This window comes from Thamnophis elegans, chromosome 12 (assembly GCF_009769535.1).
Source record: "Thamnophis elegans isolate rThaEle1 chromosome 12, rThaEle1.pri, whole genome shotgun sequence".
Classification (NCBI taxonomy): domain Eukaryota; kingdom Metazoa; phylum Chordata; class Lepidosauria; order Squamata; family Colubridae; genus Thamnophis; species Thamnophis elegans.
The window spans coordinates 5701301-5716789 of NC_045552.1; the positions used below are offsets into that span (position 1 = coordinate 5701301).

Here is a 15489-nt window from a genome sequence, read left to right on the forward strand (position 1 = left end):
TTGACTACTAATATTCAAATTTTACAACAAAAATTAGAGACACTCAGGAACAGCTCGTTATGATAAACTTTAATAAGAAGGCATTCGCAATAAGAGTCAGAGGATTCCGCGAAAAGGAGCGAGAGAATTTGAAACAGACCTTTGTTGAAGCCCTCAGCCATGCGGTGGGAAGCCCGGGACTTAACCTTGATTGGCAGATTCGGAAAATCTATCGCCAGAATTCGTTGGTAGCGGAACAGCGACAGCTCCCGAGGGACATAATTATATATTTCTCCACAAAAGAATCCAGAAACGCGATCGTGCAAAAATTTTACAATAATAGTTTGAGAATTGATGGCCAGAACTTGATTGTCTTCAAAGAAATACCTTTCCAGATGTTAAAGGCAAGAAGGGACTATACCTTCTTAACTAAAGAGCTTAGAAATCAACAGATTCAATATAGATGGGAGGCCCCAGCCGGTATTACGGTCACATTTGAGAATCAAAAACTTCGTCTTAATTCTGTTTCGGAGGCTCGAGATTTCTATTACAAGACTTTGAAGGCGGGACTTCCTGATTCACTTGGGAAAGAGGAGAAGCAGAAAAGCGGAGTTTGAGGATTTAGACATTCTAAAATATTCACCAAAGTTGTGGATTGAATGGGGGTTTGCGACCTCTCTCCGGCAGGAAAAGGGGAACTTATTGGTGGGGTGATACTGAATGTATATATGTAAAATGCATGCAGAATGATTTATGCTGTTTAAATCTTGTTAGAAGGGAAAGTTTGAAGAGATTATTTTAAAATAGAAGGTAAACTGATTTTTGTTGAAACTAATTATTTTGAGCTAGATTTTAAACTAATGCTTGCATAAATTTGATAGTGGCAAATATTAGAGAAGCAAGGGATGAGGGTAAAATGCATGCGGAATGATTTACGTATATTGGTGGGGTGATACTGAATGTATATATGTAAAATGAATGCAGAATGATTTATGTTGTTTAAATTCTGTTAGAAGGGAAAGCTGGATGAGATAATTTTAAAACGGAAGGTAAACTGATTTTTGTTGAAAGTATTATTTGAATATGTGGAATGATCTATGCTATCTAATTTTTATTAGAAGGGAAAGCTTGGTGAAATTATTTTACAAATTTGGATAAATGTTTATCTGAATACAAGGTTAAGGAAGAGGAACAGGAGAGTCTACAGGAGGTTGGGGTAAATAACAAAGAAGCAAGAGACGAGAATAAAATATAGATAGAATGATTTACACTTTAAGCATAGATAAAGATGGGGGGCTGAGCTCAACACAAAGAGTTTTTTTTTTCTTTTTTTCTTTGTTCTTTTCTTTCTTTTTTTTTTTTGGTTTTTTTTTTCCTTTAATATATTATTTTTATTTTTAATCCATATGAATATAAGATACTTTAGATAGAAGGCAGTGCCAGGTGTGGGTCCTGGGAAGTCGGGAGGAGTAGGGATGGGGATTTTTGGGGGGTGGGTGGGTGGGTGTTAACATAGTCTCAATAAGAAGAACAAGAATGCACTTATATACGGTTGTTCTTTTTTTTTTCTCCTTTTTTTTTTTTTACTCTTTTCTTTCTTTAAATTTTTTTTTTCCTTGGTTTATTTTACTTTTTATCAGATTATAATAAACAACACTTGAATAAAGGAATACACCAAGGAGGGAGGTAGAGGGAAAGAGGAGGGAGGAGTAAGGAAGGAGTAAGGGGAATGCAAGGAGGGTGTGTTGGGAGTAAGGGGAGAAGGAAGGTTTGAGGGGAAAGGGAAGTAGGAGGGGAGCGTTAGAGGGAGGAAAGGAAAGTTGGAGGGGGTAGATGGGGTGTATGGAGGATGGAAGTGTCAGGTGGGGTTGTGAATGATGAGTTGTGTTTTCTTTTTATTTTATTTATTTTATTTATTTTATTTATTTTATTTATTTTTTCTTATAGCAAATACTCTGTATATAAGTGATTGTAAAATGGAATGTGAAAATGAATAAAATATATTTAAAAAAAAAAAAAAGATATGTGGACTTCAACTGCCAGGATTGCACGGATACAAATATTTACATATTTTCTTTAGTAATAGTGTTCTTGTGTTGCCTAATGAGCCCATTTAAACTGCAGAAATTTCATAAACCAGAACTCTAAAAGTCTACTTCAGATTCAGTTCTATTTTTTTCCGCTTTTAAACTATGCTTTTTAACCTTGTTCTTAATTCTGTTTTTAACTTGAAGTTTTTATCTGCAACAATAAACGGGGAAATAGGGAATTTCCATTGCTGTCTTTCTTCATTTGGTAGATGGTTTTTTTTTTTAATAAGGCTACATGGGATATGGTTTTAAAGTTATTTCAGGGTCAGGATGTAAGCTGCAAGATTCAGAGGCCCCAAAGAAAGGAATGAAAAAAACCTCTATAAAAATAGAAATGAGCACAATGACATTTTTCACCAAAATGGGGTTCCTCTGGCTAAAACTAGTGACACCACATTCAAGGTTCATATAGCAATAGCAATAGCAGTTAGACTTATATACCGCTTCATAGGGCTTTCAGCCCTCTCTAAGCGGTTTACAGAGTCAGCATATCGCCCCCAACAATCCGGGTCCTCATTTCACCCACCTCGGAAGGATGGAAGGCTGAGTCAACCTTGAGCCGGTAAGATTAGAACCGCTGAACTGCAGATAACAGTCAGCTGAAGTGGCCAGGAGTACTGCACCCTAACCACTGCGTCACCTCGGCTCAACTAGATAATGATCCAGCTGCAGATCCACCCAAGAGATCTATGTTTTCTGTTCATAACTCTGAATCAAGTTGTTCCTTTTAGGTGCAAACCGCCTGAATCCCACCACTGGTTGAGACCTATGTGGATACTATCTCCAGTGGGAACGTTTCCTGCCTGGAGAACACATTCTTGGCCTTAGCGGAGATTGAGAACAGGGCAGCCATGCAGGAAGCTGTTGCTCGCTATGCACAAGTGATGGAATAAAGCTTAGAGCTACCCACTTTAATTTGGGCAGTGAAATGTCTGCAAGAAAACCACCAAGCTCAGAGATCACCAAGGCCCTTCATTTCAACCCTGAGTTATGAATATTCTCCTTTATTGAGTGACATTTGTTATCAAATAGTTGAAAAAAATGTTTTTTTTCATCCCTGCATTTGGGAGGGGGTGTGAATAAAACAAAACACTTTACGGAATTATTCTACTAGATAAGTATAAAAATATGTGCCTATCGAACTGTCTTGGTATATACAGTATAACCACCTAAATTGGTTTCCTTAGTTTTTAAATTCTTGTTCTCCCTTTCAGGAACAGGGTAGAAGGAAAATGCCCATTTCGAAACTGATCGAGTTATTTATCAAAACAGGCCATCCTTTTTTCAGACTTCTGCATGGATTTCCATGGATTTTATGGATGAAAGTCCCAGACATTTGGTTGGTTGGTTGGTTGGTTTATTCGACTTATATGCCGCCCTATTCCCGGAGGGACTCAGGGTGGCTGACAAACCAGAAGGGAAGGTTCACAATACAATAAGTAAAAAGACAAAAAACAAACAACAATACAAAACAATTTAAAAAGTCACAACACGCACAACAATTCGAGTAGGGGTGGAACTCAGGAGCCCCAGGCCTGCTGGAACAGCCAGGTCTTAACGGCTTTTCGGAAAGCCTGAAGGGTGGTGAGGGTCCGAATCTCCATGGGGAGATCGTTCCAGAGGGCCAGAGCAGCCACAGAGAAGGCCCTCCTCTGGGTGGTCGACAAGCAGCATTGGCCTGTAGATTCAATTCGGAGGAGGCCTAATCTGTGGGATCTGATGGGTCTATGGGAGGTAATTGGCAGAAGGCGGTCTCTCAAGTACCCAGGTGCAGTACCATGTAGGGCTTTATAAGTGACGACTAGCACCTTGAAGTGTATCCGGAGACCAATAGGCAGCCAGTGCAGCTCACGGAGGATAGATGTAACATGGGTGAACCGAGGCACACCCACAGTCGCTCGCGCGGCTGCATTCTGGACAAGCTGAAGTCTCCGAACACTCTTCAAGGGCTGCCCCATGTAGAGCACATTGCAGTAGTCCAGTCTTGAGGTCATAAGGCATGAGTGACTGTTGTAAGAGCCTCCCGGTTCAGGTAGGGATGCAATTGGTGCAACAGGCGTACGTGGGCAAATGCCCTCCCTGGTCACAGCTGACAAATGGTGATCTAAAGTCAGCTGCGGATCCAGGAGGACTCCCAAATTGCGAACCCTGTCTGAGGGGCGTATAATTTCACCCCCCAGTTTGAGAGTTGGAATACATAGCCAATTTTTGGGAGGGAAAAACACCAGCCCACTCGGTCTTGTCAGGATTGAGAGCCAGTTTGTTTACCCCCATCCAGACCCTAACATCCTCCAGCCACTGACACATCACGTCAACCGATTCACTGAGCTGGCATGGGGTGGACAGATACAGTTGAGTATCGTCCGCATACTGGTGGTATTTTATCCCGTGCCGTCGAATGATCTCACCCAGTGGCTTCATGTAGATGTTAAACAGGAGGGGGCACAGGACCGAACCCTGCAGCACCCCATAGTTAAGGGGCCTAGGGGTCGACCTCTGCCCTCCAACCAACACCGACTGCAACCTGTCCGAGAGGTAGGAGGAGAACCACCGAAGAACAGTGCCTCCCACCCCCACCTCTTGCAACCGTCGCAGAAGGATACCATGGTCAATGGTATCGAAGGCCACTGAGAGGTCAAGGAGCACTAGGACGGAGGGGTGGCCCCCATCCCTGGCTCTCCAGAGATCATCGGTCAGTGTGACCAAAGCAGTTTCCGTGCTGTAGCCAGGCCTGAATCCGGATTGAAAGGAGTCTAGATAATCGGTTTCCTCCAAGGACCGCCGGAGCTGAGAGGCCACCACTTTCTCAACAACCTTCCCAACAAAGGGGAGGTTGGAGACTGGACAGTAGTTATTTAAAATGGCTGGATCCAAGGACAGCCTCTTCAGTAGGGGTCTCACCACCACCGCCTTTAGAGGGGGCGAAGGACCCCTCCTGGAGAGAGGCGGTCACTATCGCCTGGATCCAGCCCTGTGTCACCTCCCTGCTGTTCGCGACCAGCCAGGAGGGACACAGATCCAGCACACATGTGGAGGCACTCACTGCTCCGATGGCCTTGTCCACTTCCTCAGGAGTAACAGACTGAAAATCAATCCAAGAATGCCGTTCAAGACCCACCCCCGGTACCTCAGCTGGCTCTGCGCAATTGGAGTCCAGGTTCACCCGAAGCCGAGCAACTTTATCTGCGAGAAATTGGACAAACTCCTCAGCCTTACCTTGTAAAGGTAAGGTGGGAGCGGGTTATCCTAAACAAGGCGGCTGGGCGCGACTCAGCAATCAGAGCGGCAATGTATGTATTTTTTGAAGTCCGGATTGCCAGAAGGTAGACTCTGATGCAAGATTTTAACAGTGCTCGGTCTGATTCGGATCTCCAGCGGCGCTCTAGGCATCTCTTTTGGCACTTCATCTCCCGGAGTTCCTCAGTAAACCAAGGTGCCCTCCTGGATCCACTGCCATGGAGAGGCCTCAAAGGCGCAATTCAATCCAGTGCCTCAGTCGCCACAACATTCCAGGCGGTGACTAAGGATGTGGTTGGATTAAGGGCAAGGGAGTCAGGTATCTCTCCAAGCTCCCTCTGAAATCTCATCGGGTCCATCGCCTGGGGTGGAACCACTTAATCGGTTCCACCTCCCTGCAATGGGTGAGTAATGTGTCCTAAAGTCAAGCCTCAGCAGGGAGTGATCTGACCATGACAAGGGTGAGGTCTCTATACCCCTTAATTCCAGATCATGTCTCCACTGCCCCAAGAGAAATGCAAGGTCTAGTGTGTGTCCCGCTCTATGAATAGGGGCCTGAACTACTTGGGTCAAGTCCATGGTTGTCATGGAGGCCATGAACTCCTGTGCCCCATCAGAGTGTTCGCCAAGAGACGGTAGATTAAAGTCCCTCAGCACCATTAGCCTGGGGAACTCCACCGCCAACCCGGCTACTGCCTCTAGCAGCACAGGCAGGGCTGTTGTGACGCAGCTGGGAGTTAGGTACGCCAGAAACAAGCCCACTTGAACCCCTAGGTCCAACTTCAAGAGAAGAGACTTACACCCCACAATCTCTGGGGCAGGGATCCTGCAAGGAACTAAAGACCTTCGGATGACAACTGCTACTCCCCCACCCCTTTTCTTATGTCGTGGTTGGTGGAGCACCTGGAACCCTTCTGGGCACATTTCTGAGAGGGGGACTCCTCCCTCTTGGTCCAGCCAGGTTTCAGTTATACATGCCAGGTCTGCCCCCTTGTCTAATATTAAGTCCCGGACGAGGGGAGCCTTGTTTACAACAGACCTGGCATTTAGCAGCAGCAACCTGAGACCAGGGCCCTGGTCTCCTCTGCCAACAGGTCCTTGAGATGAGCCTGAGGGGCCGGAACAAGGAATCGCTGTAATGTAGTGAGTCCTTCTTCCCCGGTAATGGCTAGCCCTACAGCTCCCATCATATCTGCCTCTCCCGGTCGTAACCGGAATGCTCCGACCCTCCCCATCGTAGACCACCCTCCTCCCATGGCCTCCATTCTTCCCAGCAGGCCACATACAGCATTCACCCTAGGACGGGGGGCGGATCTGGGCCCCCATCGACTTCTGCTTCTGCACTCAGTGGAGGGGGCTTCAGGTCGCACCCATAGTCCTATCATACTTACTAAACAAACATTCTACTCAGACACACCCCACAATAGTCGTTAAAAATACAGTATAGTGATACAAAATTAAATAAATTAATTAAATTAAAAAGTGGGCGCATTCTCTCTCACAATCGTACTATCATACACACAACACACTAATTAAAACGCAGTTCTTAAGTCCGTGAAACTGGGGCAGTCAGTGCAAGTCTAAGGCAGCTAGGGCCGGCAATAATTTGGGAGGGAGGAGTTCTTTGTTCTTTTCTCCCACATAGTCTGGAAATGATGTAAAAGGAGTCTGAGGCAGCTGGGAGAGTTGGCACTAGTTGGAGAGAGAAGACACCCCATTCTCCTTGTCCCTGTCCTCTCTCTCCTCTCTCTCTGCAGGGGGGATAGGCAAAAAAGCCCCCACGCCACTCAGAACGCCCAGCGGCAGTGATGTCCAAAAGCCGCGGTAGAAGAAGAAGGAGAGATGGATGGAGGGAGGGGGGCGCGTCCAGGACAGCAATGGTAGTGGCAGAAAGACCAGCAGCCCAGTCCCGAGGCACACTTGTACAGAACTCACCAGATCCACGGCTCCACGGGCAACAGGCAGGCACAGCGGCACAAAAACAGAGCCCCACCCGAAGCTGCAGGGCTGGGCCGCGGTGGCCTAAATGGGTGGATCAGCGGTCGTGGTGGCCGGAGTAGGTGGGATGGCAGCAGGGTCGGTGGCTCCCCCAAAGCAGCAGGGCCAGGTCGTGGCGGCCGGAACAGGTGGAATGGCGGTTGCGGCGGCCGGAGTGGGTGGAATGGCAGCCGGGCCGACGGCTCACTTGATGGCGGCTCACTCCAGACAACAGGGCTGAGCCGCGGCAGCCGCGGCGGCCAAAGCAGGTGGAACGGTGGTTGCAGTGGCCAGAGCAAACGGGCTGGCAGTAGGTATGGCGACCCCCCCGAAACAGCAGGGCCCGGCCACAGTGGTCGGAGTGGTGGGATAGCGGATGCAGTGGCCTGAGCATATGGGATGGGGTCGGGGTTGGCGGCCCCTCCGAAGCTCCCCCAAAGCAGCAGGGACAGGTGGAACAGCGGTCACGGCAGTTGGAGCAGATGGAGTGGCGGCAGGATCAGGGCTCCACCAAAACAGCAGGGCTGGGTCTCAGCCAGGCCGCGGCGGCCGGAGTAGATGAAGTGGCAGTCACGGTGGCCGAAGTAGGTGGAATGGCGGCCGGGTCAGCGACTTCCGAGAGCAGCAACGTTAGAAAGCAATGTTTCTTCCGTTGACTGCTTCTCCAGATCCCCCATACATTACTCCTGCCTTGCTTTCTCCTTAGTTCGCTTGCAGGAATGGCTGGGGAAACTCAAGGTCAGCAGCCCTGGAAGCTGCTCCGACCCTCGTCCTCGCTCGCTCGCGGCAAGCCCGGCGCTGCTGCCAGAAAACCCAAAAGCCGGTGGACCCTTGTTTTTAGCTTTGGCCGCTGCTGCTGTATAGAAGCCCGAGATGAGCGCAGTAAGCAAAAGATCGCGGAGGGGCGGGAAGAGAGTTGATGAGCAATCCATTGATTTCTTTGGAAAAACGGTAAAACGGGAGGACCAACTGAGAGGGGTGGCTGCTTTCCCCAACTTTCCCTCTGGACTTCGGTCCTTTGCCACAGCGGCAGGAGCTTCCTAGGCTTGGGGTCCTCGGGAGTGGCTGGATGGGCTCCCATTGCTGGTGCAGTTCCAGGGGATCTGGGAAGCAGAGACCCCCCCTGGAAACCAGGATGAGAGGGAGGGAAAGGCTGGCCAGAGAAGTCTTGGGGGCCATATCAGAGCCGGGTGGGCGGGGATCAGAGGCAGCGCGGGGCTCTGGGGAGGTTGCAAGAATGGTTTCAGCTCAGGGACTTGGGGACCCATCACTCCCTTCGGACTGGATCTGCTACCGGGGTGTGGCCTGGTCATGAAGACCCCGCTGCCCTTGAGCTGAGTGGCTTCTGGAGGTCTGGGGGGAAGAGATGGCTTGAGAAGGGATCTGGTATTACAAAACCCATGTGCTGACTGACCTGGGATGGGCTTGATGTCACAGTGAGGTTGTGAACTTGGGGGGAGGATCTTTTATAGTCCTTCTTTGGGAAGAAAGTTTCTGTAGTTGCCACATCTTCTCTGCAGCTGCATCTCCTCCTCCAAAGCCAGGATGGAGGCTCCGGTGTGCCTGATTGGGAACAGGAGAAATCACCCCCATGTGTCTCCGGAGGCCCTTCAGTTGCTCTCAGACATCCGGCAGCCAGTGGTGGTGGTGTCCATCGTGGGACTGTATCGCACGGGCAAGTCCTACCTGATGAACAAGCTGGCTGGCAAAAATTCAGGTGAGAAGGATTGAGATGAGCCAGGGATATATGGACAAGGTGAACACCTGGGTGGGAAAACCCAAATCCTGGGTTTTCTGCTCTGATGGACAGGTATGGAGTCCAGGACTTTCATTTTCCAAAATGCCCATTGTGGTCCAACAACAATGAATGGACCATTTAGGCTGATGTGATCTTGCAGAATTTTATCATAAGCTTTATGATAGTAAGGTTACAAAATGTCAGCCTTGTGGGGAAAACCAGTCAGGAAACATGACCAAATGAGCTATTTTGCTTTGTTGTGAAGCTGCCTTGACAAATGTTGCATGTCTGAAAGTGCAATTCTTCACCCATCTTTACCACTGTAGAAACTAGGGAGGGTCCCTTCTGAGCCTCTTGTCCTCCCAGTATTAATCGGCAGCCTGTACTGTTTCTTATCTGATTGTTATTTAGGCAGCATCTCTTAGTCCATCTCCCAAGGACTTTCACACACACCATTACAGAGTGTTTTAATGGTTTTCATCAATAAATATTTACAATTCTTCTGATTTTTTTTAGTTTTTCAGAAATATAGGCCCCTTATGTTTTAAGAGTTCTTGTGCTTTTTAATATATTGCAAAATGAAGTAATATTTGATGAGCATTTTCATCCGGGAAACCACATCCAAGCATAACTTCCTATTTCAAGGGGTAAATTCAGTAAACAACCAGAAAAACTGGTGGTAAGAATCTGTGTCTAATTATTAACCACAGCTTACATATTACAAGATGAACGTTTGGGATTTAAAACATATTACATTTTTCCATTTGTAGGTTTCCCTTTGGGCTCCATAGAGGAAGCAGAAACAAAAGGAATCTGGATGTGGTGTGTTCCCCATCCAGACAGGCCTAACCAAACCCTTGTCCTGCTGGATACTGAAGGGTTAGGTGACACAGAAAAGGTGATTTTGTATTTGCTTATTTCTTTGTATGAAATATCACACTGATGAAACATCTATTTACAGGTCATTATTGACTGACAAATTTATTTTACTTTCCCTGACAATATTGATCGATGTTTTTCAACCTTGGCAACTTTAAGATATGTGGACTTCAACTGCCAGAATTTCCCAGGCATCGATTCAAATTGTTAAAAATTTTATTTAATAACAGTGCTATTGGGTCATCTGTTGAGTGAAAAGCCTATTTACACTAGTTCACAATGGATGAATGGCTGCAAAAGTTGATGGAGTTAGCAGAGATAGAATAGAATAGAATAGAATAGAATAGAATAGAATAGAATTTTATTATTTGTATGACACCCTTCTCCGGGAGGACTCAGGGCGGTGAACAATTCAAAAGGGGGAAAAAGGGGAACATAAAAACAAAATACAAATAATAAAAATAGGCAACAGTCGTACAACCATACATGTCGAGAGGGGAGGGAACTCATCACCCCCAGGCCGGCCAGCAAAGCCAGGTTTTGACGGCTTTTCAGAAGGCCTGGAGAGATGTGAGGGTCCGAATCCCTGCGGGGAGTTCATTCCAGAGGGCCGGAGCTGCCACAGAGAAGGCCCTCCCCCGGGTAACAGCCAGATGGCATTGGCTGGTAGATGGCACCCGGAGGAGGCCAGCCCTGTGAGATCTAATGGGTCTGTGGGAGGTAATTGGCAGCAGGTGGTCTCTCAAGTACCCAGATCCAATACCATGAAGGGCTTTATAAGTTACGACTAGCACTTTGAAATGTATCCGGAGACTGATAGATAACCAGTGCAGCTCACGGAGGATAGGTGAAACGTGGGTGTACCAAGGTGCACCCACAATTGCTCGCGCGGCTGCATTCTGGATGACTTGAAGTCTCCGAATACTCTTCAAGGGCTGCCCCATGTAGAGCGCATTGCAAAAGTCCAGTCTTGAGATCACGAGGGCGTGAGTTACTGTTGTGAGTGCTTCCCGGTCCAGGTAGGGACGCAACTGGCGCACCAGGCGAACCTGGGCAAATGCCCCCCTGGTCACAGCCGACAAATGGTGTTCTAAAGTCAGCTGTGGATCCAGGAGGACCCCCAAGTTGCGAACCCTGTCTAAGGGGTGTAGATTTTCACCCCCCAGCCTGAGTGATGGAATATTGACCAAGTTTTTGGGAGGGAAACACAACAGCCACTCGGTCTTGTTTGGATTGAGTACAAGCTTGTTAACCCCCATCCAGACCCTAACAGCCTCCAGGCACTGGCACATCATGTCAATCACTTCACTGAGTTGACACGGGGCGGACAGATACAGCTGTGTATTGTCCGCATATTGATGGTGTTTTATCCCATGCCGTTGAATGATCTCACCCAGTGGCTTCATGTAGACATTAAATAGCAGGGGGGACAGGACCGAACCCTGAGGAACCCCATATTTCAAGGGCCTAGGGGTCGACTTCTCCTCCCCAACTAACACCGACTGCGACCTATCCAAGAGGTAGGAGGAGAACCACTGAAAAACAGTGCCTCCCACCCCCACCTCTCGCAACCGTCGCAGAAGGATACCATGGTCAATGGTATCGAAGGCCCCTGAGAGGTCAAGGAGCACTAGGATGGAGGGATGACCTCCATCCCTGGCTCTCCAGAGATCATCGGTCAGTGGGACCAAAGCGGTTTCCGTGCTTCAGCCAGGCCTGAAACCTGACTGAAAGGAGTCTAGATAATCTGCTTCATCCAAGGACCGCCGGAGTTGCGAGGCCACCACTTTCTCAACAACCTTCCCAATGAAGGGGAGGTTGGAGACTGGACAGTAGTTGTTCAAACTGGCTGGGTCCAGTGATGGCTTCTTCAGGAGGGGTCTCACCACCGCTACCTTCAATGCCGGTGGGAAGAAACCCTCCCGAAGAGAGGCATTCACCACTGCCTGGATCCAGTCCCGTGTCACCTCCCTGCTGTTCGCGACCAGCCAAGAGGGGCACGGGTCCAGTACACATGTGGAAGCACTCACCGCTCCCATGGCCTTGTCCACTTCATCAGGAGCAACAGGTTGAAAATCAGTCCAGAGGTGTCGTTCAAGACCTTCCCCCGGTTCCTCGGCTGGCTCTGCGCAATTAGAGTCCAGGTCCATCCAAAGCCGAGCAACTTTGTCCACGAGGAACTGGACATATTCCTCTGCTCTACCTTGTAAGGGGTTCCCAACAACCCTCATATTTAAGAGGGAGCGGGTCATCCTAAACAAGGCGGCAGGGCGGGACTCAGAGGACACAATCAGAGCGGCAATGTGGTTGTTCTTGGCTGTCCGTAATGTCGATAGATATGCTCCGGTGCAGGCTTTTAAGAGTGCTCAGTCTGACTCGGATTTACTGGCCCCTCCAGCGGCGCTCTAGGCGTCTCTTTTGGCGCTTCATCTCCCGGAGGTCCTCGGTAAACCAAGGAGCCCTCCTGGATCCACTGCCGCGGATCGGTGGAGAGTCTCAGATGCTACCGAGTTCCAAGTAGTGACTAAGGTCTCCACCGAGCTGCGGGCGAGAGTATCAGGCATAACACCAAGCGCCGTCTGGAAACCCTGGGGATCCATAAGACGCCTGGGGTGGAACCACCTAATCGGTTCCTCCTCCCTACAGTGGGGGATTGGTCTCCGAAAGTCAAGCCTCAATAGGAAGTGGTCCGACCATGACAGGGGCAAGATCTCACTACCCCTCAGACCAAGATCACAACTCCACTGCTCCGAGAGAAATACGAGGTCGAGTGTGTGGCCCGCTGAGTGAGTCGGACCCTGGATTACTTGGGTCAAGCCCATGGCTGTCATGGAAGCCATGAACTCCTGTGCTCCATTAGATGGTCAAAGAAAAAAAATACAAATACTTTTATGTCTACTTGGAAACCGCTTCTGGACTTTGTGCTTGAGATGGGGAAAAATGAAACTTTGATTTTGGGTTTTGCCGATTAGATCGATTTGTAGTTATAGAAATAGCTAGTTTATTCTATTATGTAAAGATAAAAAGTTGAGGTTTGATGTTAATTCCTTATTCTACGGTAGGAAAGGAAGTCAATGCCTTTTTCCTTTTTCCCCTTGCTTTCCCCCACTTTTTTCTTCCCTTTTCCTTTCCCTAACTTTTGTATTTTCTTTGTATGCTATACTATAAACGAATAAAAGATTATTTAAAAAAACAGTTCCCATGTTGGTTAAACCATAAATTGACCCAGTCAAATGCCTGATTTGTTGTTCCCTGGTGTGATGTAGCCAAGTATAACCTTTCAGGAGTCAGGTTTTTTTTTTAAACAAATCAGAAACTCAATCTGGGCTGGAAGAGCAAAACAAGATAATTAGGACAAAGTCCCAGACATTTGCAATAAACCCACTAATAATCTTGGGTTGGGTTGCCCAAGAATCATTTAGAATATAGATAAGAGATAGAACATGCTCAGATAATGATCCAGCCCCAGATCCCCCCCAAGAGATTTATGTTTTCTGGCCATAACTCTGAATCAAGTTATTCCTTTTAGCAGAGGTGGGAAGCCTCCAGATTTGGGGGTCACCAACACGTAGCGGTTCATTTCTCTGAGGCTGGGTGGGGGATATTATATTTATAATGAATAAATATATTATTAACTTTGAGGGAGTGGAGTTTGCTCCTTGTTTATGATAAATTGGTCGCTTTCCTGGAATCGGAGTGGCTGACCAGTTTCGCTTTCAGTTTTGGCTGCTGCTGCTTTAAAAAAGTCATGTTTACACAAGGTTTGGCCCTCTGCCTATCAATTCCTCAAGGATCTGGGATAGGCAGATGTGCATGTTTGACTATGTTAAAGGTATCATCTTGGGCTGTAAGCTGGTCCGAGTAAAACTTCCATTTTGCAATTGACTGAGGGGGATTTTGTCAGTACTGATGCGGTTCAAACGGTGCTCCAGTTGTTTTGGGTTTGCCCCCAGGCACCTCTTGCTATTAGTTCCATCATTGCTTTCTTTTGCCACAGTCGTTCTATCTCTATTTACAAGTCTTGGTATTTTGTTATCTTCTGCTGTGTCCAGGTATAGTTTATAGTTTATTTATTTGTATGCTGCCCTTTTCCCTGGGGGGACTCACGCGGCTCACAATCAAAAGGAAGGGGGGGACAGACTTTTACATATAAGACAATACATGATTAAAACGCAACATTCATACCATTCGGGCGGGTTACAATCTTTAGCCCCAGGCCTGACGGGATAGCCAGGTTCTAAGGGCTGTGCGGAAGGTCTGGAGGGTGGTGAGGGTACGAAGCTCCACGGGGAGATTGTTCCATTGGGTCGGGGCTACCACCGAGAAGGCTCTCCTCCGCGTGGTGGCCAGTCAGCATTGGCCAGCAGATGGAACTCGGAGGAGGCCTAAACGATGAGATCTAATGGGTCGTGTGGAGGTGATCGGCAGTAGGCGGTCTCTCAAGTACCCAGTATGCAGTATTCCCGCATCCACCATCTGAACTTTTTTGTCTTACTAATATCTGTTAGGTCTGGAAGATTTGCATGTAGTATGCTTCATTCTGTTGGATGAAGTATCCTCCAGAAAGCCATGCAGGTGGGAAAGTATGGCAGTGATCATCCATCCTGACTGGCAGGCATGTCCCAAAGGTGCTTTTTCAAAAGGCAACTGGACTTTCTTGATTTTTCCTTGAAGATGTTTTGCTTCTCATCTGAAGCTTCTTCAGTTCAGTTCAGTTTGGTTCAGTGAACAGAAGAAGCTTCTTGAATGAGAAGCAAAACACCTTTAAGGTGGGCGAAAAGACCCAATTATGAGCCATAGTTCTATAGACCATGTTTAATATCAAATACTCTGATTAAAACTGAGGTTTTGCACCATTAAGCAGAAAACAATTGCTGACAGTTGCTGAAGTGGCAGTAAATATTTTTACACATCTGGGAACAAGTCGACCCAGACAGGGAGTTTCCTGCAATCTTACAAGATGTGTCCTGTTTTTGTCACGCATGATCTATAAGGTGCTGACCATGAATATTTTAGGAATAGTAACGGTTGGCCATCTGGCATGGACAGTTTTGGTTCCTCTCATCACCTTATATGCTTAGATACTGCCTCTATAGATGGTGACGTAATTTGCACTATAAATGTATGGCTTTAAGAACCCTTCGGGGTTCAAACCTTTGATGCTTGTTTGGCATGTTTGAACCTGGCATTCAATAAACTTTTCCTATATTGCATCGCTTGGCTTCGTTGTCTCCTCATTCTACTACATTTTCTGGCACCCCAGATGGGACAGAGAAGCTAAGGCAATATTTTGCTGAGGGCCACTTTGCCCCGTTGGGGTGTGGGGCTGCTGCTCCTTGACTTCCAGGTGCCACGGGTCTTCTTTTGCCCCGGGAGGCGGTAACAGCAGCCCGACTACACCAAGGGGGACACACATTGTGAGTCCAAGAACCCTGCAAACTTAGGAAAGGAGCTGTGGTGTTTCCTGGCCAGGATCCTTGGGGAGAAGACGTCTCAGGCGAGTATCTTAATAATTGTATTGTACCTATCTTGTTTGAAGATAGAAGAGGGGGCCTGATCACCTCCCTGGACTCGGGACGGCGTTCCTAA

General features: G+C 47.6%; 1 protein-coding gene across 1 annotated transcript; it reads left to right on the forward strand.

Annotated features, from left to right (window-relative positions):
* Positions 1–8828: 8828 nt before the first annotated feature.
* Positions 8829–9964, forward strand: LOC116515558 (guanylate-binding protein 7-like). The gene is made up of 2 exons (XM_032227673.1): positions 8829–9000; positions 9792–9964. Exons 1-2 carry the CDS (start codon positions 8829–8831, stop codon positions 9962–9964), a joined length of 345 nt encoding a protein of 114 aa, XP_032083564.1.
* The last annotated feature ends 5525 nt before the right edge of the window (positions 9965–15489 follow it).